Source organism: Aythya fuligula, chromosome 1 (genome assembly GCF_009819795.1).
Source record: "Aythya fuligula isolate bAytFul2 chromosome 1, bAytFul2.pri, whole genome shotgun sequence".
Lineage (NCBI taxonomy): Eukaryota > Metazoa > Chordata > Aves > Anseriformes > Anatidae > Aythya > Aythya fuligula.
The window spans coordinates 59,952,091-59,975,988 of NC_045559.1; the positions used below are offsets into that span (position 1 = coordinate 59,952,091).

The 23,898-nt window shown below is 40.0% G+C and overlaps 1 protein-coding gene across 1 annotated transcript in view; it reads left to right on the plus strand.

Moving 5' to 3' along the window:
- The window catches only part of KIAA1549 (KIAA1549 ortholog), a 75,998-nt gene that overhangs the window by 47,638 nt on the left and 4,462 nt on the right, over positions 1–23,898 (plus strand). Inside the window, exons 11-19 of the mRNA XM_032182895.1 lie at positions 545–747; positions 3,571–3,692; positions 10,504–10,709; positions 12,355–12,578; positions 13,422–13,566; positions 15,206–15,439; positions 16,444–16,496; positions 20,945–21,090; positions 22,834–22,988. Of these exons, the coding sequence (XP_032038786.1) occupies positions 545–747; positions 3,571–3,692; positions 10,504–10,709; positions 12,355–12,578; positions 13,422–13,566; positions 15,206–15,439; positions 16,444–16,496; positions 20,945–21,090; positions 22,834–22,988 (1,488 nt within the window). The remainder of the gene's footprint in view (positions 1–544; positions 748–3,570; positions 3,693–10,503; positions 10,710–12,354; positions 12,579–13,421; positions 13,567–15,205; positions 15,440–16,443; positions 16,497–20,944; positions 21,091–22,833; positions 22,989–23,898) is intronic.

Below are 23,898 nucleotides of genomic sequence, written 5' to 3' on the forward strand. Positions count from 1 at the left end.
ATAATATGTTTCTCTCCCTTCAGATGAACTAGCTGTTTGCGTAAACACCTCCAGATTTGGGGTGTTCAAAATGAGGAATATCAGCAACAATATATTATTCAAATTTTTTAAACTATCCTTGATCATTGTGACTGAAACAGATAGAAAGGTGACGTGTCAATGGGGTAACCATTTCAGCTGGTATGCGGGTGTCTACAGCCTTCCACCCTCAATTACACAAGAAACTTCCCATGCAATGATTGCATCTGAAGAAATAGCTGGAAAAAGGAGATGCAGAAGCAACATTTTTTTCATGAAATGTCCTGATTTAGGGTTTTAAGCTATCATCTACTGAAGTAAGATGACAGAATTATGAGGGTTTTTTTATTTTTCTTTTCTGTACAGATCTCTTATGTTCACTTCTGAGCCTACTGTATCCTAACCTTCCTACTAATAGCAGTTGTTTACGGATCTTAACCAAAGCTTTTGTATTCATTGTCACTCGTTGTTTTGTGTTTTGTTTTTTGTTTTTTTTTTTTGTGTGTGTGTCTTTATTCTCTCACAGCTACAAGCCCCAAGTGTGAAAGGCTTTGATTTTGCTAAGCAGCATCTGGGCCAGCACAATAAAGATGATGTCCTGATTATCCACGAGCCAGCTCCTTTACCAGGACCTATTAAGGACACTACCCCATCTGAAAATGGAGATGTGCCCAGCCCCAAGTCCAAGATTTCCTCAAAGCCTTCAAAGACTGTCCGACACAGAGGGAGGTCAGTTCCCAGAGAAAAAACAAACTGTAGAAGATGACTGCTGTTTACTATACTTTTAGGGCAAATTTAGTTGACAGAACTCTGTTCCAGAGCTCCAGGACCTGTATTTTCTACTCATCTATCTTTATCCCAGCTTATGTTTATCATGAAGTTGTGAGAATTTGGTGTCTATATTTCTCTTAATGGCATCATGCCCAGTTGAGAGGGGTGCTTAGGTCACAACTGGGTTGGTTAGAGTCAATTTGTTAGTAGTGTACTGGAAACAAAAAGTGTGTGCTTTCTGGTATGTTCTCTTTGTAGTCATCCCTAGCTAGAAAGGATTGCATTTTTAGGATAGGAGCTGTAACAGCTTAGTAATAAAGAAGGATATGTGCATTTATTATAATAATAATAATAATTAAAAAAAAAAAGGCTAAGTGGGAAGACAATAGGTAGAAAAGAAGCGTAGCCCTGAGGAGAAAATCTTCACTGTGGGAGAAAAACAAAGGCAGTGCTGAATGAGTTTAGAGAGAAACTAATGGTGGTTCTTCCTGAGCTGCAGGTCTGTGGCACAGTTTGCTCCTCACCTCAACCTGTGCTTCCTCTAAAGCTCCAGTTGCCCTAAGGTCCTGGCTTCATCTTCCCCACATAAGTTTCATACAGCTCAATTTCCACCTTCCAAGGTGCTGAATGGGTCTTCCTAACTCCATAGAAGCTTTGCAAGCAATGGACTACGAGTGGCACAGTGGAAGGAGGGCAACATTGGAAAATAATAAAAAAAAAAAAAAAAAAAAAAAAAAAAAAAAAAAAAAGTTTAGCTAACTTGTTTTGGTGTAGCTTAAATAAATTAATATAAATCAGAAGGACAACTGTTCCTGTATTTCTTTGTAAAATCTCAAAAGTGGCTTAAGACAGAGATGATAATCAGGGGGATGGGAAAGTGTCTATGTTCATATGCATATAAGAAATAAATTTAAACTTCAGGTTGGTACTGTATTTCATCTAGAATAATTCAGAAAATGAAGTAGGGAAAATTTTTGGAAGCCAACATTGTAATGCTTCCCCTGAAGACAATAATAAATTGATGATCAAATTTGGAACAAAGGTATTTTTTTTTTTAAGTCTCTAAATTCAAACACTTTGATTTCAAAAGAAGAGTTTTCTACCCCTCTCTTGTTCACCCTTAAGAGCAAACCTCTCCTTAGGCTTAACTATGGAGGTGTTATCATCATCTCCATTACGTGCTGACATACCCATGTCAGCTTTAGTTTTAAAACACTTATTTCCTGAGGGAGAATTTGAAATGTGAAAGACAGTGTGATGTATTGGTTTTAGCTGTTTTCTGTTTTGTAAGATAATACAGGACTCACTTCATCACAGTGCAATTCAGGATTGTACACTGCATGCCAGTAAATACAGTGGTGATGTGAGTACACGCTCCACATCAGTAAAAGACAGAGAACAAGACAAACAGTCGGGATCAGAAAGCACAGCATCTCTAGTCCCCAGCTGAGAGTTGGACCTGTTTTTTGGCTTGAAAAGATAAAACCGTGTACACTGCAGAACTTAAAAATGGCTGTCATGGGTTTGACACTATTGTATGTTTCCTATGATACATTTATTGATAATTTAGATAGACTGAAGAAAGCATGAAGGAAAACAAGGCACAATGAGGTGAAACAAAATCAGTAGCGTATCTGGAAACAGAACTCTTACACTGTTTGCTGAACCATGACAAAGATGATGGAGGAGAAAGCTCTACCAATCTATTCCACCTTAGAAAAGAGTAAAAGATGCAGTGGTGCAGATCTGTAAGCCTATTGAGAACCATTTCTCCTTTTATCCTTGCTAATATTTTTATTGGGATGTGACTTACTAATATTGCAGTACCACAAAAAGAAATGAAATACAGCGTTTCATTATGAGTAGAAAAATGGGGAGATGAATTCAGAACATTGCCTGCTGGAAGCAGTAGATTTAACTTTCTATTAACTTGTCTGGCTGGTTGTAGTTATCTTAGTTTGTGTGCTCTACAGGGGTTGACGTTTAGCTGAAAGCTTCAGTCACTAGTGCTGATATACATCTAGCTCAAGCAAATCTTGCACTTAACAAGGTTAATACACAGACTAGTGCACAGTGTAAGTAAATCAGTGAAGGAGCAGACTATGAATGTTCACAAGATAAAGTCACTAGAGAAACTATCACAAATGCTAATCCCATGTGAAAGTCAGGCTTTGGTGCTAGCTGAGCAGTAGCATATGCCCTATGTTTTTGCTATTTTTACACTATCTGAATAATTTCTTTAGGGGAAAGTCACATTTTTTGGTATGTTTCTGAGATTGTATAATTTGTAAGTAACAAATGTTTTTAAGGCTCTAATGACTGAATGGGATACATATATGTAAAAGTGGTGTTTGTTTAACTTTGTTTAAGTAGGCAGGAAAATATGCACATGGACTTGTAGCATTAGCAAGATAACACCAAGTTAGCAAGTCTGAATATTAAAATAATTACCTATGTAGTTTTCTCCTTGCTAATATAATTCCTTTCTGTCTGAAAAGTAAACTTGCTACTTACTCATGCAGTGTTTTCTTGAAGTTAATTTTAAAGGAAAGTTTAGTTAATAATCTTGTCATGTGTGAGTCCTGTTGCAGTTGGTTTTCACACGCAACAACAATGAATGTCTAAATATGATAATTTATTATAAATGTACTTATAAACAGAGGAAAATATTAGCAGTCTTCACAAGATATATTAACACAGGATTCTTTGCATGTGAGAACTGTATCCCATTACAAACTTATGTTACATGTTGTTTTGTTTGTTTTTTAATGTTTGTGGCAGAGTTTCACCATCAGATGCTGACTCCACAGCAAGTGAACAATCCAGCGGGAGAGAGACAGGAGAGGAAACTGCAAGACCGTCGACTGCAAATGAGGGTAAACCACGCAGAGGAGCGAAGAAGGGTGAGTTACTTTTTTTAACTTGTGTACACTAGCAGTGCATTACTCAGGTAGGTGAAGAGTTACTCTAGTGATGTAACTTCTCTAGACTCATATTTCACAACTAATTTTTCTGTTTTGTGACCTTTACTGACAATGTAACTGCCTGCAAGATTGTTACCAACATAGCCACTACAGTTATGCCTAAATGGAAAGAGGTTTGCCAGGGTTATGCGGGAGAGTAGAGGAAAGAAGGTTCACTGCTGTTAAGCCCTTAAGTACAAAAGCTTGCTGGAATGAAAGGTATGTGTAGATCTTCAGTTTCAACAGAAGAAACTACACCATAAGATCCCTTTGTCAAGATGCCTTCATGATTATGCTTTAGAAAGAGGAAAATACAGAGCTAATACATCAACAACAGCATTTTTTTATTTTTTTTTTTGGTAAAGAATCATCTTCTTACCGTGTAAAATGTCACTGTTTTCCTTGGAGGATCCATGAGATATATCTCAGAATCCTCAGAATATATTCAGTTCTCCATTTAAAAGTTGATGAAACACTGCAAGATTAATTTCATTTTATTAATTAAAATATCTTTTAAAATTATTTTCCTGTTTAAAAGTCTGTGGTTAACTGTGCCTACACAGAGTGTTGTTTTTAAGAGCTTTTTGGATATTAATGACTTGATCCTTGCTTGAGCTTTTAGTTACCAGATCTTTGGCTTAAATTACAATGGCTTTCCTAGAGAAAACTCCAATACTGACAAAAGAAACTGGTGAACAAGATCTTTAATGTTCTTTCCAACCCAAACCATTCTATGATATTCCCATCTGTTCTTAATACATGTGGCCTTGTTAGCAGCAGAAACTAAGAAGAAAATACATATTAGGAGCACTCTCTTTTGGTATACTGAATGTGTTTCCACATATTCTATGAAATACCAACTGAAATATAAAGATGATTACTGAGGAATGCAATGCCAGAGAAATTCAGATCATAGTAGACATTCTTCAACTTATGCTCATGTTGAAGAAATGAGATTTAGAGGAATATGTAAGACAATCACTTTATATAAAATGCTAGGCCTTAGCTGCTTAAATGGCAAGTTAAATAGTATCTGATTCTTAGATTTTCATAATGTGCACTACTCCTGGAAGAGCCATGGTGATGGACCAGGCTTTGCTCTATGATTGTGGTGTGCAAGACAAAGTGAAAGATGTGCTAGTGTGGCTAGAAAGTTAAACTTCCTAATAGGTGTGAACATTCAGCAAGCAATGTACGTTATGCAATTCATGAAGAGATACCATACTGTTGGTATGTATATTTTCAGTGCCTTAGGTTTGCACTACAGGCTAGAAATCATACGTAAGTAAATACATAGAAAAACAATTATATTATGACAGAGGTTATCTCAGGCCAACTGATTGTTTTATGATGTGCTTCAGCCTATCTGACTTCAATTCTTTTGTCCTGATTTAGTGCTGTACTCTTTCGTCTTACCTGGGGACTCCATTTTTATTTCCCTGTTTTTCATCTGTACTAAAAACTTATATAAGGTTTAGCAAGTCCTTTTGCTGTGGAAATATCATATATAACCGTGTCCAAATTATCTAACAAAGACAGCAAGAATATTGTGTGGAAACTGTCCTTTGTACCTGTGATGCCTTTACTTGATCAAATATACTATTCATCATCTGGTGTCTCTTGTTTGGTAATCACAGCATTTTTAGTATTCAGAAATGGTGATCACAGTACCGATGATTTGGAAATCATGCTATTTTTAGTGTTCAGAATTGCCCCCTCTGTAGAGGCCTACGTGTCATTTAAATGACAGATCCAGCTCTCTTTTTGTGCAGCTGAGGCTTGGCAGTTGGGTCCAAGTTCATGCATTTTATTCAAAAGTAAACACAACTATCTTACTGCTGTGTTTTTTTCCAGTTGCCATTCCAGCTGAATTATTTGTAGTAATTACTGTGTTATCTCTTCTTTTTTCCTTTATGTTGTCAGGAGCAAATAGAGTGGGTAAGTAACCAGAGCTGGTAGTTGAGTGTGAGTATGAATAGAGGTGTTGGGGTAGCTGTAATTATATCTTAAGCATGGAAGGATTTCTTGCCTGAGTCTAAAAAAACAAAATTGCTTTTGAGCTATTGATATATAAAGAGTTCTCAAAAACACAAATTATAGCCATACAATATAGGCTATACAAGCACATTTTTCTAATTTCCTTCAAATTCTTTCCAATTATTGAGGAAAATACCCTCACTGTGAAGGGAGGCAGCTGTTGGTCCTGAAACTTAGCTTGGTATAAACAAGCTACAGATACTGTTAGTTAGCCTCTTTACTGAGACAAACATGGGCTACTTGCAAAGAAGCTCAAGCATTTTCCTGTGAAATAGTGTTTCATTGCTCAGGACTGAGACGTAGTAAAGGCGGGACAGGAGAAAGCTGGCACTGTCTTGATAGTGCATACCATATCCAGTGATAAATCGAGGACTGTGGTCTCTAACAGCAATCTCCCTCTTACAGTATTAGGTGGGGATGGGTGTAAAGCTGGCTATGATACTTTGCATTGTTGGGTTTGTACTACAGACTAATGAGAGACACCATTTTCTGGGATGCAAATAAACTGTGAAGATCTGAAAGTGCGTAATGATTCAAATACTAGTTGGTCAGTGAGAGTCTGATAAGACTGACTTCTTGTGATTTTGGATTAAACTTTATGCACCTTGGTTCTGTCTCCTGCCTTCCTCAGTCTCCCACTGCATTGTTTTTCATTTGAAAACATAGCTTCCTACAGAGCAATTAATTTCCCTGACATTTCAGTTTAGTTAGCAGTTTCAATCCAGGAAACATTGATCCTGACATGTGACCTATATGAACTAGTTGTTTAAACCTGTTTTGCCCATTATTTGGGATTCAGTTCCTCTTCATTATTTGTCAGCTTCAGCTGTCTAGTCCAAGATGGAAGTTTCAGATGGTGCAATCTACTAGCTGTATAAGGAGGATTTTCTAACTATGAACAATAGCTTAATATAATAATTTGAAATGAGAAATCATTCACTCTTTCAAAACTTTTAAAGGATCTAATTCGTGTATTGAGTTTGAAGCAGCCTCCCCTTTCATTGTATGTATGCAGCACTGTGCGGTTCCCAGTTTTCCAACATACTTTACTGTATTTCCATCTAGTTTTGTCTTTATAGGCACATGGAGTATACACAACTTGTATAAAGGCCAGGTGCAGCAGAGACATTTTTGTGTGCATCTCTTCTGCAAAAAAGAGTAGTTTTTAATGTTACTGTAGAGCCTTACCAAAATTTGATAGTGGAACTTTTGGACAGTTTTACAAAATAAAAGCAGTTTCAGCAAAGAGGCATCTGCCAAGCACTTGTTTATTTGTGCAATATGGTAGATTATGAATGAAATGATAAAGGTTCAGAGTGGGTGCTTAGGGTAATTTAATATACTGGACCCTGCTACCCAAATGGGATGAAAATAAACATAACATTTTATGTTGGAGGTCAGTAAGTTTTGAGAACTGCTGTTAGACTGTAAACATTAGAAAAATGATAAATATGTGGGGAAAATGGGAAAGGAGGATGCAGAACTTCAGATTTCCATTGCACTCCATGATTACTCTGATGAGGGACTTGCACTAACTGCTCAATATACGTTGCACCTCTGTGGGAGGCGATGTTTGCATGCTTCTAAGAAATGCATGAAGATGGGGCCCATTAATGATTGTGGAGATGACAAATGGTGAAGATCATATAGGTAGCCACAAAAGAGGGGTAGATATATTTCATTTAGGTTCTGTGCCTTGCAGAAAGTTTAGGGGACAAATCTTGAGTGGAACTCTAACTTCTCTTTAAGGACACGTGTATAGGAAAGTCACACTTTTAAGTGATGCATTCAGTTTATAAACATGTATATTTGACAATGCATTGATCAAGTCTGAGAAATTTGAAAAACAAGAATTTTGATTAGTGTGCGGGCAGATTGTTTTCCAGCTGAAAGTAATGTAGCGTGAATATAATGTACCATTCCTTCTGTCTCCTGATCCCTCTTTATGCTAGGAGAGGGAAGTAAAGGAGCACAAAGCACACATGGGTATTAGGGCTGAAGATGTACCTTGCTTCTGTTCTTTTCCATAAAGAACAGAATGAAATTACCTAAAAAACTGTTAAAAATAAACCCAGGGCACAGGATGTGAGGTGCAGGGCAGTCCCTGTGGCCGAGGGGCAGCCTTTCTCTCTGGCAAGCCAAATGACATGGGGAGCCAGCCCCAGAAAAGGGACCTCAGACCCCCCAACCCTCCTCCTTGTCCACGTGAGGGCATCTTCCAGGCTGCTCCCATCACAGTCACCTTTGGCCACATGTGGGCCACTCCATCACAGTGGCAACCACTGCCCTGGGCCCTATAAAATAGGCCCCTGAAGCTGGTCCACCACTTGCTGAGCATCTTGGCCCTCTGACTGCCAGCTTGTGCGGCAGGAAGAAGTCCAGAAGAGCGAGGCAAGCAGCAGGCCTCTTGGTGTGCGAGGACAGCCATGCAGTCCGGTGAAGCACCAAGAAGGAATGCACCTGAGCAGAAGGAGAGGTGTTGTGGGCAGAGGGATAGCGCCAGCGGCACAAGAGACACCAGTGCCCAAGGGACCTCTGGTGCCCAGCCCACAGACAGATACAGGCGGTATCACTGGCACCGCAACAATGCAGGGAACAAGCTGGCCCCTCAAACACCCAGCGACAGGGGGCCTGGGCCTTGCCATAGGAGCAACAGTGATGTGGGGTGAAGGTGGGAGCATCAGAGAGCCACGGGAAGCAGAGGCATGCCCATAGTCTGGAGCACAGTGCGGGACCCAGTAATGGCCATAAACCAGGCAGCACTGTTGGACCCATGCATGAAAATCAAGCCAACAGTGGCATGGGACTGAGGAGTGGGACTGGATGACACCCTGGTTCAGTGCCCTGGCCTGAGAACATTCCTGATAGAAGGCATCCCGTTTGGGCAGTTCCGGGCAAGGACTGGCTTAGGCTTCTGCCCAGCACTGTGGAGCCCATGGAGGTGGATCCACCAGATATGGAGGAACGGATGGAATTGGATCCACCTCTGCCAGAATAGAGCTGGGACTACTGCAGCATGTCTTTGTGCTCTGCCATCTGAGAGCACCAACAGCATTGCAGGAGTGCCCAGCGAGCCCCCTGCTCATTGCTCAGGCTCCGTTGCAAGCATTAGCTTGGAGACACCAAACACCACGGACATCCTGCAGGCTTACCTGCAAGATGTCCTGGCAATAAACATCACTTGCCAATTCTCAGGGGTTGTGTGAGTGCTTCTTTTTTTGGGGGGATGGGCTAAAGTTGCACCAGGGGAGGTTTAGGTTGGATATTAGGAAAAAATCCTTTACCAAAAGGGTTGTTGGGCTGCCCAGGGAAGTGGCTGAGTCACCATCCCTGGAGGTGTTGAAAAGATGTAGGGTAGAGATGTAAAGTTTAGTGATATGGTTTGGTGGAGGTCTCGTTAGTGTTAGGTCAGAGGTTGGACTCGGTGGTCTTGGAGGTCTCTTCCAACCTAGGTGATTCTGTGAGCAAATAACCTGCTGTGGTCTTCTGCAGAAGATGATATCATTCAGTCCTCTTCTAAACCCTATGCTTCATTAGCAGCAAGTGTTGCCAATGCATTATAGCAGTGGCTGTTTTCTTTTCCTTCTATTCTGTTGGAATTGAGCTGGGTTGATCATCAATTGAAAGTACATTTGTACTCTTTGTTCTGATTTGAATCTGAGAACCACAGCCTGTTACTAGAAGTCCATGCAAGGATGTGGGACCATGTGCCTCTACTCCACTGTGTTCATCCAGAGGAAGAGTCACAGACTGTAACCTCCAATTATATTTTGTGGAGGAAAACAGTTTAGTAATTTGAGAATTTGCAGTGTTACCATACAGACAAAGTAAATTCTTACTTCTGAAGTCTTCAGTAGTTTTTGCAAGCCCAGTCCATGTAATGGTTCACATTGTAGGCATAGCTCCAGAAAAAAAAAAACGTAAATGTGTTTTATGTGCTTAACTGCAAACCACTGGGGTGATCCTACAGATTTCAAGTCTTTCAGGGAGGCAACCCATTCCTACTGAAGTGATTAGACATTTGCTGGACCAGGGCTGTAACTTTCAACATGTATTGGTCTCCATAATGTCATCTGGCGTTCATAGTTGAGTCCATATGACCCCTTCAAAAATTACAACATGGCAATTTTTGTACAGCTTGCACATTAGTATGTACAATGTTTATCCTGTCACAAAGAAGAACACAGTGCTTAAGAGCTGTAATCAGTAAAATATGTGTAAAATTCTTGATGCTTTGTGTCATGTTATAAGTCTTTTTTTTTTTTTTTTTAAGTTGATATATTGGTCCTTCTACCACTTAATAACTGCATTTGCCGTGTGACATCTCTTGCTGCTCTTTTAAACTCCCTAGAGGAATTTGCATCTCCATAAGTACTGATAAGAGGAACCATTAGCAGTATGTACTTGAACAGCCTTTTATGGACCAAAGTGGATTGAGACTTTGAGGATTTGCAAATGCCAAAAGCTTGATTTACAGAAATAAAGAATGACAGCTCACCTTCTGGAGATGTAGTGGGAAAACGTTTATACATTACAAACTACTGGGCCAACTTCTTGTATGCTAAATGTGAATCAGCTGGAAGACCTAAAGGACTAATTAAACACAGATGTGAAATATCTCAAAGTCTCATAGCAAAGGATCTGTAGAGCTTGATGTTTGACTGAGATAACCCTAGCAGCACTGCTTTACTCTGTATTTGTTCTGGTAATTCAGGACCTCCTCAGACCAGCAGTGGAAATGAGCAGCACTCCTCAGCCTCGATCTTTGAACATGTGGATAGGATGTCGCGTTCCTCAGATGCAAGCAGACGGGTCCCAAGCAAGATCCAGCTGATCGCTATGCAGCCGATGGCAGCACCTCCAATTCAGAATTCTGTGCTTTCTGATCGAGTAGCAGAGACCAACAAAATTAATAAAGAGGTATCTGTTAAGTGCTTTGAATGTCTGTGGGAGAATACATGCTCAGCAAAGTGGGAAGTAAAAACGGTCCAGTTTCTTTCTTGTTGTCAGGACTTCCTCATTATTTCCCAAGGAGTGGAATTTTAGCAAGTTACAGGAATTATCTTGTTTCCATACCTAGAGATAACCGGATCTGTTTTAAGCATTGCCTAAACCAAAATTTAAACAGTAAGAATGGAGCCAAATTGGCAGCATACCTTGTGTTATCATTCTTTTCCTAGCCAGCAGGACATGATTTGTGAGCGTAGTGTAAGAGTTGGAACGCCTAGCCCACCTTGGGTTTCATTCTGCACCATTCTTTTGGCTTTTCAGCAACTCAGGTTGTGGGTTATACAAGCAAGTTATTTCAGGACATTCTAGGGTGTGAATTTGCAGCACATTAATTGTTTCCAACTTAAGATGTGTTTATTAGGTGGTGAACGTTCAGAAACTTCCTGCCTTTTCTGAGGCTCAGGTTACTGTAAACAGAATAAGAACATGCCTGGGACATTAGTAATGTGCTGTAAAACCACGTCATCTACTGCCTGACATTAGTCTCTATGTGTGGGTCCTGGTTTTTGTATGGGGTGTAAGATGGCCTCTTCCCATAATTCAGAGTAGAAAACTGATGAAAACTTTAACTTAAATGTGTTAAAGTACTGTGTTTCTCAGGACCTTACAGAAGAGAGGTAAATGTATATATGTAGTATGCATAGTCAAAGAGGGTCCCCAAAACAGAAGTTTGATTATATTGTCAGAAGACTAATTCTAACTAAATGTGAAGAGTAAGTCTGGCTTGTGTCCCTGTTATGTCTTCTGGGGATTTTCATTGGAGAAGCCACAAAAATTAGTTTATTTGGTTTTTAATTTACTGCTGCTGATGTGTTCCCAAGTAAGTCCAGCACAGAGCACTTGTTGTGGCCTGAACTGCTGCCCAGGTCTCTTCCGTTAATGACAATGATTTCAGTGAGTGTTGGGCCAGGACGTACAAGTGTGGTTTATGATGGCTTTCCTCAGATGATGAGATGCACTCCAGGAAACTTGAAAAAAGGTGGGAGAGGCATAAAAGCTTATCTTGAAAGTCACCATAGAGCTGAGAACACCACATCCAACTAAGCACCTGGGCTCTAGTGTTGCTGCTACTTTTCTTTATAGCTAGCAGTAACTTCTCGTGCTCAACAGAGAGGTCAGATAGCTCTTTAAATTCTTGCTCCTTACATGATGAATGTCATTAAAGGAAATGGTTGGCAGACTTGAACAGTATTGATCAAATATCTCTGATAAGCAAATGTAGCTTGTATTGATTAATCTTATTTTCTTAGAGTGGTGTCACTTCTAGCAAATGGCACAACTTTGTGTTTCTTTTGCCATTTATTAAGAAACTGCCACCTGTTTCTAATTGAACATGCTGGGCCAGCGATCACATTATGTATATATATCTGGGGAGACATCTAAGAAAAAATGTGTTTATAGTTTGTGTGGTATATTCTAATCTGTCAGAGATTTTGACGGTGACAGGGTCAGACAGTGAGGTGAGAAGGAGAGGTTTACAGAAAAGCAGCAAAAAGCTCTGCTTGCAAAAACTACACATAAAAATGCAGTTCATTGATTTTCCTCCTCCTTTTAGATACAGACAGCCCTAAGGCATAAATCTGAGATCGAGCATCACCGCAATAAGATTCGTCTTCGTGCCAAGCGCAAAGGGCACTATGAATTTCCAGTGGTGGATGATGTGGTGGTGGTTGACTCCAAAGAACAGCACAGAATATATCGCAAGGCACAGATGCAGATTGACAAGATCTTGGACCCTGGAGGCAGTGTGCCTACTGTCTTCATAGAACCCAGGAAGAGGTAGGGATTTCAAAGACAGGAAAGTACAATTTCCTTTTAGGTTCAGAGTTCAAACTACCTGTACTTCTGAACTTTCAGAGCTTAAAATCATTTTGATCTTCAGCTGAATTTGAGTTGGCTAGCTGAAAAGATTGGAGTGGTTCTAAACATTTTTGTTTCAGTATGTCAGTATGTTTTGTTTTCAGATTTCTTTTACAAGAAATTACCTTATACACATTCCTTCTAGAAAATTAGGTGTGTTTGTTAGCCTCACAGACCTACCTTCCTGGACTCTATTTCCAGAGGAGGTCTTCTCTGGGCTCTGTTTAAGGCTTATGGATAGTGGAACTTTGTTTCCAGAGTGCTGATACCCTGTGACAGCTTCTACTCTGAAGGAAAGTAGTTTTTTTCCCAGCTCTGTGTGTTCTTCAGCTGGTTTGCTATAGTAGAGTTAACCATAATGTGCCAATCATAGGACCTCGGTGGTAATAGTCTGTTCTGCTACTGCAGGCACATCAGACATTGGTCTGGGAGGTGTGGGGAGGCACTAGGGGAGGCTTAAAAGATAGATGTGGAAAGGAGGTGACACTGGAGAGAGTTTGAGTGAGGAGTGGGGATGGTTTGGAAGACAGATGCTATGGCAGTGATAGTGGTATTAGGAGAAGCTTGAGAAAAGAGATTTGAGACTAGCTAGTGGGACTGGGATAAAAAGCTGGGAAAAGGAAGAGAGACATGAAACATGAATGGGCAGAGAAATTCAACCTTGAGTAGGATGAGAATAAAGTACAAAAATAAATGTGATTACCTTTGTCTTTTTTTTTTTTTTTTTCTCTCTCTTTGCCTTTTTGTTTTCTTCATATTAAGCTCTCGTGCAAAACGTTCTCCCAAGCAGCGCCGGCGACATCAGATAAACGGTAGTCCCATTGATGCAGAAAAGGACAGGTTAATCACAACTGATAGTGATGGGACATACAAACGACCTCCAGGAGTCAATAACTCTGCATATATTGTATGTATGTCTCTTGAATAACAGGAGGGTTCTGATCATTGTAATGACATTTGTGACATGGGAAGGTTTAGCCTTCTGTCTGTGGTCTGTGTGGCTAATTTCAGATGTGTGTAATTAACATGTAAATCAAAGTGAAACAAGGACTTCACTGGCAATCTGTCAGTACGAGGTAGTGAAATTCTGCCAAATATTCCTTGATGTTGAAGAAGCCAAGAACTAAAACCTTGTTTTCATTAATGCCGCTATTATGAACATGAAAGCGTGTTTGGCATGTTCCACACTAGGTTGAACATAGCTTCACCCTAGTACAATTTGCTAGATGTTATGTATTCATGTGTTACTGAAAATTTTATCCTTAGCTCTCAGAAACTGAAAGACTTGGTTCTTTTAATGAGAAATTTTATCGCATTTAAAATATGTGAATTAATTATTAATGAAAGAGTAACATGTCTTTGTACTGCAGTAACTTAAAACAATTCCAGTACAATGTCATGAAAATTAATTTTGTTTTCTGTTTTAAAATGGCAGACACTGGAGAATATTTCTTTTCAGTCATATCCATGTCATAAACTGTATTTAGGCATCTTTAACCACTTCTAAGCAGATTTCATTAAGGCTAATGCCAATATTAAGAACCCCTGGACAGTGTTCATCTTGAAAGATAGTTTAATTTTAAGAATTTCACCATTAGCTGCATATACAGTCAAGTGGCTACAATGTTGATTTCTGTGGTTTCCCTCTGTATTCAAACAAGAGTGCGATGATTTTAATGCCAGGCTGCAGCAGAATGAATTATCATCTGAAGCTATTTAATTAAGACTTGTCACACAGTAAGCTCAGCCCCTTTGGCATCTGTAGCGAAACAGTACTCAGAATACTAAGCTCCTGATGAAGCAGAGGCTTTTGCATCTTTATGACTGATTTTGCAGTCGGCATGCAGTGGCAAGAGTGAGCTTTGATAATAGGTCTACTGCTGCAAAGCTCGTTTAATTTCCTGTTACTGATAAACAACAAGCCCATGTGGTAAGATCCCAGGTAGTAATTGCAATGCATGCCTCCGGTATTGCTCCTATGAAGCACTTAGGTGAATCCTGTTCAGGTGATGCACCCAAGTTCAAGTTGTATGCAGCTAACCCCTGCTTAACAGCTCCCTTTGTGTGTTTTTCTAGAGGGCAATAATTTTTTAATATTACTGCAGATGTGGTCAGTTGTAAGCTAAACACTGAGTTAATTTCTTGGAACTGCAAAAAACTGCAGTTTTCAGAGATATTGACAGAGTTGATTGTCTTTTTTCCAGGTGGAGTAAATGCTCAATGTGTGGCTTTACAAACGTGCTTGCAAGCTGCATGATTTCTGTTATACCCAAGTAGCTACTGTGCAGAGCATTTCTGCCTTACCTGCGATCAGGGTATTTCAGATCGCATGAATGAAGCATTTGAACAGCTGGTGTCATGTCTGTACGTGCAGAAGCAGGGAGGGTAAGGGACGGATTTTGTTCAGTCCTGGCAGTTGTGTGCTTTATCTCGTTCTGAGTCTGACAAAGGGAATATTGGTCAGACCTAAGGCCTGCGGGGGCTTGGAAGCTGGCTGATGAGATCTCCTGTCTGCCTGCCCTTCACCTTCTTTCTGTTTTCTCCAGTCTGATCCAGATTTGCCTCCTGATCCTCAGACATCATCTTCAGCAGATCTGGGGAAGTTCCCCGGCTTGCCTTCCCACCCAGTCTCCCAGTACGTCCCACCGCAGCCATCCATAGAAGAGGCTCGGCAGACCATGCACTCATTGCTGGATGACGCCTTTGCCCTGGTGGCTCCCAGCAGCCAAGCGGCCAATTCCACAACCGTCACACCACCTGGGGTCTCTGCAGGACAGCCGGTAAACAACACTCCTGCTCGAGCAGGGAGGGGAACTACTTGCACCCAGTGGGGATCACCTTATGGTCCAACTCGGGCAGTAAACATCCCATTTAATGTGAGTGATGCAATGTGGAAGGCTTTTCTGGGCAGGCAGTTAGCACCAGTTGAGCCGTGATCACTGTTGTTTTGCCCTTTCTGTCAGGGCTTACCACAAATGCGGAATAGTTTCTGGATCCAGGAGAGTTTTGAAATGGCCATCATAATATGGTGATCTTCTGTATTCTTTTTCCCTTTTCCCAACCCAACCACAAGAGAATATAGGAGTTCTCCTTCTCTAGGATAGTTTTTCTGATCATCTCAGTTATGATCTTAAACAGATCAACTTTGCTATGTCCAAGAGTACTTTTTTTTTTTTTTTTTTAATACATATGCTAGTATGTATTTTGAAAATGAAAAAAGACTGTACTGTTCTTAGATCATGTTTTCCAGCAAGACATCCAAATGCTTTCAGACTGTGAGGGGTAGGGAAGCAGTATTTCTATGTGTAGTTCTTTGTGTTTTGTGGAGCACTGAGACACACATAGGTAATATTTCAGGTCATCTTGAGTTCCACAACAATTGAGTTTCAAAACCCCAGTGGACTCTTGAGTTTGAGCCATGTGGTATCGCTGTTGCTGTCTGATGCTTGTTGGAGGTTTAAAACAGTTTGCAAATGCAAAGCTTAGCTTGCTGAAAGTTTTAAGCTAAACAGACGTTGGAGCACTGCTTGATCTGCAGATGAGAAAAAGCATTTCTGAGAGGTTTTTAAGGTACGTAAAGACAGAAGAGACTGCTGTCCCACTGTAACAGTGCTTCCCAGGCCTTCTTAGGCCACAGGGTTTGTAAAACCAAGCTGTTAAGGTTGCAGTCCAATCACACATAAACGCTTAGTGATCTCTGCAATTCATCACTTAAAAGGCTGACAGTGGACTTCCCAGGGTACACATTTTGATTTTAATTCATTTGTTTTCATTCTTCTGACAGAGATATGTGGAATTTGGAATGACTCCGCCAGCAGCACCAGGTCTCCTACCAAGGTAGCTTTTCACTCATGGAATTACCATTTATTATTTTCTTTTCAATTCCTACAGAGTTCTTACTAACACTGTTATATTATTATGCAAAGTACCATATAAATGAGAAGTAACAGGAATCCAGATTCAGCCTGTGTTATTTATTTATGTGGCATGAACAACACATGCATGCTGTGTGGAATCCAACCCTTCATTAAAAAGAAATGTTTTCTAGCCCCTTGGCTGTAAAGGTGTCCTTCCAAATACTGAGTAAACCACTGAGTTTCAGCTTTTAGAGGGCCTGAAACAGTTACTCCAATGCGTGTACATCTCCCAGTACTCTCGCTTTCATCTTATTTCTGTAGCCTCAGGGCAGCACTCACTTGCAAAAGCTTGCAGATGACTAACAGATTTGTTCTATTTTTAACCGAGTTAACAAATTTCAGAGCATGGTGACCCTCACAGCAAAAGCATGCCTTGTAGGCCTATTGCTATAAAATAAGGGGGGAAGAACAGATTTTCCATCTTCTCCTGGCCTTAGTGTGAGAGAATTGCATAAAGAGAAGAAACAGTTGTCAAAGTCACTGTTCATTCCACGTTTGGTGCCTATGTGCTAACTACACATGAAGTTAGACTCTTGAGTCATGGTTACCTACTGGGGTCACACTTGTCTCAGACTCTTCAAGCTGCTGCAGCCAAGGTGCTAAAAAGGTGGCCTCGTACTGCTCTCTCATTACCTTCTTACAGCTCATCATGTGAGATGAAACACCACTGGTATTTGTGTCACTCATAAGATTTCATCTAAAGTCTTTACTGCCTTGAAAACTTGGCATACTTTAGCTTCAAAATGAATACAAAGAACTTTCCTTTATCCTTTGTTCTGCAACCCTGTTTTGAAAGGACCAACTAGAAAAGGTGGAATCTCTAAGCACATTTTCTCACCTAGGTCTTAGCCAGAGCTGACAGTTTCAATCTTAGTGGAGCATATGTGAAAGGGCATAAAGTATAACATGCTGTGCATTTTTTTTTTTAATTTAGGTAACCTTGAGGATTATGAATTTTGTGACTGCCAACACAAAGCATAACCAACTGTTTATTGCTGGGGATTTTCTCTTTGTTTGCCTGATACAGATTCAGGGAAAACATGATAATTTAGTTGTGGAAGTGCTGAAGCCCATGTTAAAACACCTGCACAAGTTGGTGTCTTTGCAACATAATTTTTGTTCAAATGTTTGTCAGCCCTTGGTGTAGGACTTCTATAAGTTACAAACTAATGACATCATTATTTAGATAGTTCAAACACAGGCTTTGCCAGTGTCAGCAGATTAAGTTAACAATCTGCATGCTCATTGATCTTAACAGGAAGAATTCCTTAAAATTTTAATTAAAATAAAAGATTTGCTAAAGCTTGGTCAGTAGAATGATAGAATGATAGGAAGGCCTGGGTTGAAAAGGACATTAAAGATCATCTAGTTTCAACCCCCCTGCTCTGGGCAGGGCTGCCAACTGCTAGAGCAGTCTGCCAAGAGTCGCATCAAGCCTGGCCTTGAATGCCTCCAGGGATGGGGCATCCACAACCTCTTTGGGCAATCTGTTCCAGTGCCTCACCACCCTATGAGTGAAAAATTTTCTCCTAATTTCTAACCTAAATCTCCCCTGTCCTAGTTTAAAACCATTCTTCTTGTCCTATCACTATCAACACATTTAAGCAAGTGTTGCTCCTTCTGTTTATAGGCTCCCCTCAAGTACTGGAAGGCTGCAATGAGGTCTCCTCAGAGCCTTCTCTTCTCCAAACTCAACAAGCCCAGCTCCCTCAACCTTTCTGCATAGGAGAGGTGCTCCAGCCATCTGATCGTCTTAGTGGCCCTCCTCTGGACGTGTTCCAAGGGCTCCACATCCTTCTTGTGCTGGGGGCCCCAGGCCTGCACGCAGCACTCCAAGTGGGGTCTCACAAGAGCAAAGTAGAGGGGCACAATCACCGCCCTTTCCCTGCTGGCCACCCCTTTTTTAACGCAGCCCAGGACATAGTTGGCCATCTGGGCTGCAAGCACACACTGCCAGCTCATGTCCAGCTTCTTGTCCATCAGGACTCCCAAGTCCTTCTCCACAGGGCTGCTCTCAAGTTCTTCTCCCAGTCTATGCAAATACCTGGGATTGCCCCAAATACCTGGGATTGCCGCAGCACAGAAAACATGGAAACATGAAAAACATGGAAAGGGATCTTCTCAGGGTTGTAGAATGGGGTTTATGCTCAAATTCAGAAAATGATTATGTAAATTGATATAACAGTGTACTAACTTGAGGAACTAAAAATGACCTGCAGTCAGTATGATTAGGAGGCATGTATCAATGTCATAGTCCATTGGCTTAAATACCCAATGCAAGGAATAATAGTTGGGTAACCTCCTGTTCCCTTCTCTGCACAAATGCAGTCAGCATCTTTAATGGGCTGGAACCAACTTAGGTAAAAAAAAATTAAATGTGAAAGACCTAGGTCACATATCAGCTGTGTATACATAAAGATACAATGAACAGTTTTTTGTTTTTTTTTTTTACCAGAAAATACCACATAATGCAACAGAGATGCTTAGCTATAGTGGCTTGGTGGTGTAAAATTGATTTGGTGGGCAGCTTCTCCGCAGTTAATTTAATAACTGGAGATTAAACCTTTTTTTTTTTTTTCTTTTTTTTTTTTTTTAATATGGAAAGATAAATTGGAGGCTCGGTCTCAGTCTGGTAATAGGAAGTAGCACTAAAAAGCCTGTATGATACAGATTCAGAGATGTATCCCATTTTGGACTCTTCTGTTGATCTCTGCTTGACTTTAAAGAGTAGCTGTATCTATCTATTTAAAAAATTAAGAGAAGGTAGTGGGTTATTAAACTTACACCTTTCAGCTACAAACCCATCAGCAAGAAAGGATAGGATCTTGTATTCAGAAAAATTGGCACAAAAATAAAACATTTGCAGTAATGCTGAGAAGGTATTTTCTTTAAAGACATCATCAAAAATTGTAATAATTTATCAAGATTCCAACTCTGCATTATAGACATTAAGTGCCAGATGATCACATCCTTTGCTGGTTGCAGTGATTAAAGTAACAGAAGTGACACTGTTAAACATTACCTACCCATTCAGGCATTTATTTTAACGAGCTCACAAGTCTGGCTGAAAATTATTTCTTCTGGATCCACTGAGTGGACAGTTGGGAATGTATGCACGGGAGGTGGGGAGATTCTGGCAGTTCTACAATGGGATTTCTGCACCTTGAACCCCTTACACGTCCTTCATTTAATACTGCATGCCAAGTAGTTAGAGCTTTACTTTACAATTACTTGTTTTAGTTTATTATGCTCTTACTTGGCTTTATTAGACCATTTATTTTTGTCTCAGCCGTCTTTGTTATCTGGTCTTCATACAGAAGTGGTCAGTTTCCAAATAAAGCACAAATCAAGAATTGGTTGAACTAGATGCAGTCATGGAATTTTCCTGTTTAAAAAAAAAAAAAAAAAAAAGGCAAAATGGAGGTGTTGAAGAATGGACTAGGTAGCAGTCCATAGCCTAGAACAGCTTCGGTGCTACTGTGCTAAAAGGAATATAAAATTAGGCCCCTGTCCTCGCTTAGTGTAACCTCATGTACTTGACTTAGTGTGTTTGTCTCACTTGTTTCTTCTATAATCAACCATGAGAGATGGGCTTCTGCAGAAAATGATTTAGTGAACCTAACATTTTGCTTTGAATATTTATAATCCCTGTTGAGGAGCACGTCCCTTTCCTTAAATCATACCTGCAGTTTAAGAGATTAGCCTTGTAACTAAGCACCTGAAGCTTAGGTGCTCACACCTCCCCCGTAATGAAAGGAATGAATACTCCTTGAAAACTCAGCAGCCGTCATTCTTTTAAAACATACCTTCTCCATGTCAAGGTTAAGGGTATGCTAATAGGAAGCACAGGGAAAGCAGCATTTACATCTCCTTGTCTGTTCTTGTTCTGTGAAGGAATTGTAGGGTTTCTCGAAAATGTTCAGAAAACTTGATGAAATAATAATTGTTCATGAAATACACATGTAATACGGTTTGTATGGTTAGATTTAGACATCAATTTTATGCCCAGCAACTCTTGAGTAAGATTCAGATATGTTGCTACAGTATGCAGCTTCATCACTACTGGCCTGGTTTTTCTGTGTTGGGTTGCTTGTGTTTTTTTTCCCTGAAGATACATTTTTAACCAAGGGGAAAACAAGGTCAGCTTTTTCCTCTGCATTGAGGAGGCTGCAACATGTGAAAAACACTTGCATGAAATTTTTGGTAGGGTTTCTAACTCATTTTCATCTGTGAGGCAGGACATCAAGGAGGACAAAAATAGTTACTTCAAAGTCATCACAAATAGGTGTTGTATGAGGTATACTTGCCACAACTGTTTTTAATTAAGCAGTTTACTTTTTGTGATCTTGGGTCCTTTATTTTCCCCAGGCAGAACTTTGGGCCAGGTTTTCTTCAACCTGCGGAGTTAATGCACCCAGACCAGCAGCCACCCGAGGCTCATTATTCCTCCAGAGGAATATACTCAGAGGAAATGCCATCAGTGGCACGACCACGACCAGTTGGAAGCACTGCAGGTACACTTCAGTTGAACATGCACTATAATAGCAAATCCTTCTCCATATCTATTCTTACCCTGAGATCACTATTAAGATACAAGTCTTCTTCAGATATTATACTTGAAATGTGGCCCTTGTCTTCACTGCCAAAAAAAAAAAAAAAAGTAGTCACAAACAGAGATTAACTTTACATACATGTATGTAAGACCTTGCAGAAAAAGGCAGTGCTTTGCCACTTCTTTTTTTAGTGTCTTACAAGCATTGGTAATTTCCTTGGTGCCAAATTATATAATTAATACATCCCAAATAAGCCTACCAATAAATAGTAATTCAATACTTTGCTGCTTCTTTGTTTCTCACTATTCTTCATAGAAATGTATGCATGAAAGCGGTGTCTTTTAGTTTCTGAAGTTATGTGCTGTTGCTGTCCCATATGAAATATGGAACATAATTCAATATTGAGATAATTTCCATAGTGCTTATCAATGCTGTCATGAGTAAAATTCTAACATCATATTGCAATTAAGCAGCAAACACTGATTCTAAGAATAAAATGTTCTATTATCATGCAAATGCCACAGTTAATTTTTTCACAGACAAATATTTTTTTCTTGGGGATTTGAAATAGGCTAAAAATACGATAATGTAATCATGAGTCCTAATTTTGATAGTTGCTCTCCTCTCCCTTTAACTGTTAAATGTACGAGAATGACAGAACTGTAGTGACTGTTACAGTTTAATGATGATGATTTAATTCTCTGATTCATACTATTCTCTGATGTTCATGCATCTTTGGCTTTAAAGTTTAGGAGGAATTCAGATGATTAGTTACTGTCCTTCAGCATGTGTAAATATCAAGCTTCTCAATTAATGATTGTTTTTTGAGGGGAAAATATGAAAGCTAACTAACAATACATCACGTAAATCAGTGGTTTTGTCTTTTCCTCCCTTTTTGTACATGCACACACGCACAGTTATCTGTTATGTATCTGTGGGTTTATTAAATGTTTCGTTTCTGTTGTATTTATAAAATAAATTTTGTTTCCCTGTGGGAGGCAATTCAGGAAAAAAGAAAGCTGGCATGCTGTTCCATGTCTCTTACAATTAATGGTGGTGGCTCTCCTTGTATGTGTTTGAAAGCAGTGGGGGGTGGAGGGGAGTTAGAAAGGAGGAGGTTAGCTTTCAGGCTGAAAGGAGATACAGTGTGTTCTGACCTTCTCATTAGTCAACGACAGCATCGTTTAATATTTAACCATAAAGCAAAGCTGCAAGAACTACACTTTTACATAGTCATGTATTTTATTCTTGTGAGAGATGGAATAGAATGTAGCCTAGAGAGTTAGGGTCTTGCCAGTGTGATGCAAATGTGGTTTATTACGGTAGCAAATATCTTCTCTTTGCTGCTAAGTAATTTACATTAAAACATTGCCAGGGCTTTCAGTAAGTGTTGTTTGAAAAGGGCTGGCATGTTTTTGGAATGCAGTGCAGTCCATGCCTGAGATGCACGTATCTTAACCTCTTCCTTCAGTGCAGTGACAATGAAAAGCATCACACTCAAATGAACTGCACAAAATGCACACAACTTTTCCTTCTTTATTCTATACTGATAGCCTTCTTTCTGCTGATTTTTTTTTTAATTACACAAATGGAGCTCCACTTTCTTCTTGTCTCCTGCTTCCAACAAGGTTTTATGTTGTCATTTTGTCTGCCCTGCAAACTTGACTGTGTATAAAGATGAAAAAACCAATATTTGCTTTTAAGGTTCTCAGATACAGCACCTCACTCAGGTGGGAATTGCTAGCAGGATCGGAGGTCAACAAGTGGAGATCCCCTCAGGCAGAGCAGGGCATGGCCAGCCGGGGGGGCCAGGGTGGCCCCAGTACCGTGGAGAGGATGAATATGCTAGGCGAGATGCAGTGAGTACTGTGTTACACATTTGCATAGTTTCCAAAGTAGTGATATGTTCGGGTATTTTTTTTTCCTGCATTACTGTTTGGAACTTTTTTCCCCCTGGAATACTTTCAGTTGCTTCTCTGACATTCTTTGCTTTGCTCTTCGAACCCTCGTTAGCTCTTCTAACTTTTGCTTGCTATTCTTTCACATTCGCTTCTCTCTAACTGCTTTCTCTCACTTTACCCTAACCCTTTTTTTTCTTCACTCGAGGCCTTCATTCATTAATTGCAGTTCACCCAGTTCTGCTTCTGAGCACCGGCAGAGGTGGATACTGCTTTCCATTTCCTTCTTTGAAATATGCCTTTGTATTTTGCAATCATTTTAAACAGAAAACATTGAATTAAATTGTCCCAGACTACCCTTCTACTTTGTATTATTATAGTTCTTTTGTCTTCTATATCAGTGCACAACAGCAGGAGTCAGGGCTGTGGAATAAGGCACATACTTGCACGTAACAGTAGAGGTGTTCCTAAACGAATTATTTTCCTACCTCAGTCAGCAGGATGTGGTAAATTAATATGTATTAGTTTATCATTGTGTCCTAGGCAGCCATCGTGATTCCATGTTCTTGGCAGTGCTGCTTCTAGAAGCCAACATTTCTGATTCAACCAAATGTGTGGTGAGGTTGAAGATACTGTGTGGCATTTCCAAGAAAGGTCCAGCTGCCTGCTACCAGTCAGTGTTAGATGTACTCGCATCTTGAAGTGGACTGACCTGCGACAGCTTTACTGTAGTAATCTTGAGAGCAACGCCTTTGTGCCCCTTTTTCTCCCTTCTTATAATTACAATTTTTCTGTTTTCTTCCTTGAGAGAGGAAGCCTTTCTCAGCCTTTTTGCATACTTAAGGCAGTTTAAGTTTGTTAGATAAGCCCT